Below are 3,595 nucleotides of genomic sequence, written 5' to 3'. Positions count from 1 at the left end.
CCGGATAATCGATACCGAGGGCATCCAAACGAAGTTTTTGTGCGACCGGATAAGCAAAATCCAACGGGACAGTTTTGACGAATCTTCGCCGACGGAATGGCTCCGGACTTACCTTCTCGTGTCGCAGCAACATCTGGTGTTTTTGGAGGAGGAAGCAATCTTGCAGTTGTCGTTTAGCAAGCTGGAATCGATCCTGCAATTGCCTCTCCTCGAGTTCCCACTGTTGCTCTTCTTTCTGCTTGAGAAGCTGCTGTCTATGGAGCAAGAACTGCATCTCGGCTTGAGCGACCTCCTTGCGGTGGTTCTCGGCCAGAACTCTGACGGCCTCCTCGTGTGCCTCATTGAGTTGCTGAACGAATTGCTCTTCACGTTGGGCGTGCTCAGCCAAGAGTCGATCCGTCCTTTCCTTGAGCACAGTTTTCCTCTGGTCTCTAGGGAAGGAGCTCTCAATGTCTGTTCGGAGAATCTTCAATTCGTTCTTGAGAGTTTCTTTGAACATCTTGATATCCTTCTCCTGATCGGCCCGGATGCGTTTCGAAGCGACGCGCACTTCGAACTCATGCGTTTGCTCCATTTTTTCGATGCGCTGCTTCTGGGTCCGGGTGAGTGCTTCGAGGTCGGTTTCGTAACCTCGCTTCAAGACGGTAACTTCGTGTTCGAACTTCTTGTTCTGCTGCTCGAGAGCTTGCTGTTCCTTTGCGTCTAGGTCGGTGAACTGTTTGTTCTCGATTTTCTGCAATAACTTGAGCTCGCGAAGCTCCTGCTTTCTCTCCTCGTGGTAATCCTTTGTGTCTTTGTCGCCGATGATGACCTTCTCGGTGGTTCTCGTGACTTCTTTCCCATCGATGACAAAGCGACGCGTCTTCTTCAACGTTTTCTGTTTGGTATTATGGATAGCCGGCCTGTGTTGCCTTTCCTCCTGGCGCTTTTTCGCTGCCGTCACAGGAGGCGCTTGCTGAACTACGGAGCTACCCGTGCTGTTCGCAGCCGTATGGTTGGCAGTACTCGCGGCTTGGACGCCGCTGTGGACAACAGCGTTCCCAGCGACGCTTGTTTGATTTGTCTCTACAAATGGCACCCGAGAACTATCTCGCTTAATGTGATTGCTATGAGGATCGAAGCGGTCGCCGCGTGCCGCATCTCTCTCGCGAGGACCCGCGGGAGCCGAAACGGCACGAACTGCCTCCTCCGATACTTTCTTCGGTTCGCTGCTGTGGGAAGGACTGTGGAGAAGAGGCAGAAATTAGAGCTCGATGGGAGATTCGATTTTTCCCATGGGAATTTATCGTTTTAGTCCGGATAACTGGGCTCACCTATGAAGTCGTCTCCTCGGATCACGAGCGGCTTCCTGGTCCTTCTCCTTATGGACGGGAGCGGCTTTTTCCTCTCGATTCAGGGACCCTCCTTTCTGCAACTTCACTTTCACAGGTATCTCTGGTTCGACCCGGATGCTCGTGTTCGACGGCGATAAAACCTCTGTGCTCTTCCAGCTTGACGATGGCCTCCTGCAGAGTTTCGAGGGAAAGATTCGAATTGAATCGAACGAACGGATTCAGTTCGACGCCGATAGCTTTGCATGCTGCCCTCAAAAAATGGGAAAACAATGAAGGTGTCGTGGAACGTGGGAATGGCACGAAGAATGGAAGGTTCGGAGGCCGTACCTGACCGGGAGCTCATTCTCGTTCTCGGAGAGCGATCGGGTTCTAGTCCTCAACACGATGATTCCGTTCGATGGCTCACTGCTTGAATCCTTCACTACGGAAGCTTCGCCGCCGACTGAGATGACACTGACGTGGTTTTGATTGTGCGGAGGAGGAGGAACAGATGTGGGAATGGGCGAAGGGATCGACGACGTCACAATCACTTCCCCGTCAACGATCGGTGGCCCTCGAAGGGTCGATACGGGAGTTGCTTTCTTCCCAACTTGCTCCGGTAGAACGGGCGCCGGAGGTTTGGGGACGCAGCCCGAATCGCTGTCTTCCGAGGGACTTTCATCCGATTGCTCCGGAGTGTTTATCGAGTACGACGAAATATCTACGGGAGGATGAAATCGGTCATCTCGTGTGGACGAAATCGACGCGCGTATTCGTTGACGATCGCCAACTTCGGTTCTCACGAGCTGGCCACAATGGGATCGAGACTCACAGTTGCTGTCGTTGTTCCCATCGAAGTAGTTCCTCTTCGTCTCCGCAATTCTACTCTTGAGCTCGTAGATCGAATCTCTCAGATTCTGGTCGGGCCTCGCGGTCGCATCGACTTGCTCTCGAGGGTCGTCAATGTCGTCGAGATCCTCGTCATCGCCAAGGGTCTTGCTCAAATCTGGCGTCTGCGGTCTGAACTCTTCGAATTTCGAAGCTTTCTCCTCAATATCTAAGGAAACCTTACCCGTAGGAACATCTGAAGCTGAAAAGGCAGAATCGGAGGCTGTCAAATACTTCGATATCGGGATCGAGAGAGATTATCTGAGCACACATTCGAGGCAACGAGAATTTCTCGAGTCCACAGGATGCTGATCCCACGCAATTACGTACCTCTGAGTCTCCGCTCGATCGTGTCGACCACGACGTGCTTTTCGTCGGGAAGCCTGTCTTCCGCCACAGAAGCTACCGGCGGAGTGGGGTTCGGGCTCGTAGGAGGGGGTTTTGGCGCAGGTTTTTTGAAAACGGGTTTCGATAATTCTTCTCGTGAGAGCTCTTTGTTCTCCCTATTGCTGGCTTCAACTTCCTTGTTCGGAACGTTCTCCTTGCCAACCGCTGGCGGTGGCGGAGCGGGCTTCTTCTTCGTTGGACTCGTTGCGTCTTTCGCTCGATTCGCATTTTTCGGAGGAGTGTCGTCCTGAGGGGGGAGTGGGGTCGGAAGATCCTCAGGCGTCGATGAGCTTGGGGGCGTGAGCAAGGAAAGGTGTTTCTCCTCCTGCGGAGTCGAGGGCGTTCCAGCCTTGGACTGCGCATCGTCTTCGCACGACATTTGCGACGTGGTTTCTCCCGTGGAGTCCACGACTGACGCGCGGTACTGCAATCATGAGTCATTCGTATCGGATCTAACTTCAACTCCTCGAGGAGCCGTCGGGAACCACCCGATTCACCACGAGAACAATGTCGGTAGGATGAAACATGCCATCGTGAGGATGTTCATATGAAAAATAAGATGGGATGGGAAACTCACGTCTTCCTCTTCGAGTTCCTCTACAGTCACATCGGCTTTGTATTCAGCGATCAGGTCGCACACGGGCTTCCTATCGATTATCAGTTCATTCACGAATCTATGAGCCAACAACTGATCCGCCGTCGGTCTTAAACCGGGATCTTTCATCAAACATTTCTTGAGGAAATCGTTGAATTCTTTACTCCATCTAGGAAGAAGTACGCCGTTTAAGACATTTTCCGAATTAATATTGATGTCGCTCCAGTCAGGAGGACTTCGATTCACCGACTTTTCCTCACCTCGTTGGCATATCCAATTTGGGTGGTTCGTTTTTTTGGTATTTTTAGTCTAGAACTTTCATCGGTGCGAGATCGTTGTGCGGAGGATCCATTTGAGCGAGTTCAATAAGCGTGATCCCCAAACTCCAGATATCGGCCTTGTAATCGTACGG

General features: G+C 52.1%; 1 protein-coding gene across 1 annotated transcript in view; it reads right to left on the bottom strand.

The window, feature by feature from the left end:
- Slik (Sterile20-like kinase) overlaps positions 1 to 3,595 on the bottom strand; it is a 14,802-nt gene that overhangs the window by 8,067 nt on the left and 3,140 nt on the right. Inside the window, 7 exon segments of the mRNA XM_018638516.1 lie at positions 113 to 1,223; positions 1,314 to 1,505; positions 1,662 to 2,034; positions 2,146 to 2,403; positions 2,532 to 3,012; positions 3,166 to 3,352; positions 3,444 to 3,595. The exon segment at positions 3,444 to 3,595 is cut by the window's right edge and continues 291 nt beyond it. Of these exon segments, the coding sequence (XP_018494032.1) occupies positions 113 to 1,223; positions 1,314 to 1,505; positions 1,662 to 2,034; positions 2,146 to 2,403; positions 2,532 to 3,012; positions 3,166 to 3,352; positions 3,444 to 3,595 (2,754 nt within the window).

The sequence above is a fragment of the Galendromus occidentalis genome, unplaced genomic scaffold (assembly GCF_000255335.2).
Source record: "Galendromus occidentalis unplaced genomic scaffold, Mocc_1.1 scf7180000077086, whole genome shotgun sequence".
In the NCBI taxonomy this organism is placed as follows: domain Eukaryota; kingdom Metazoa; phylum Arthropoda; class Arachnida; order Mesostigmata; family Phytoseiidae; genus Galendromus; species Galendromus occidentalis.
The sequence above is the reverse complement of the archived record's forward strand: the minus strand, read 5'-3'. Positions and strand labels throughout refer to the sequence as shown.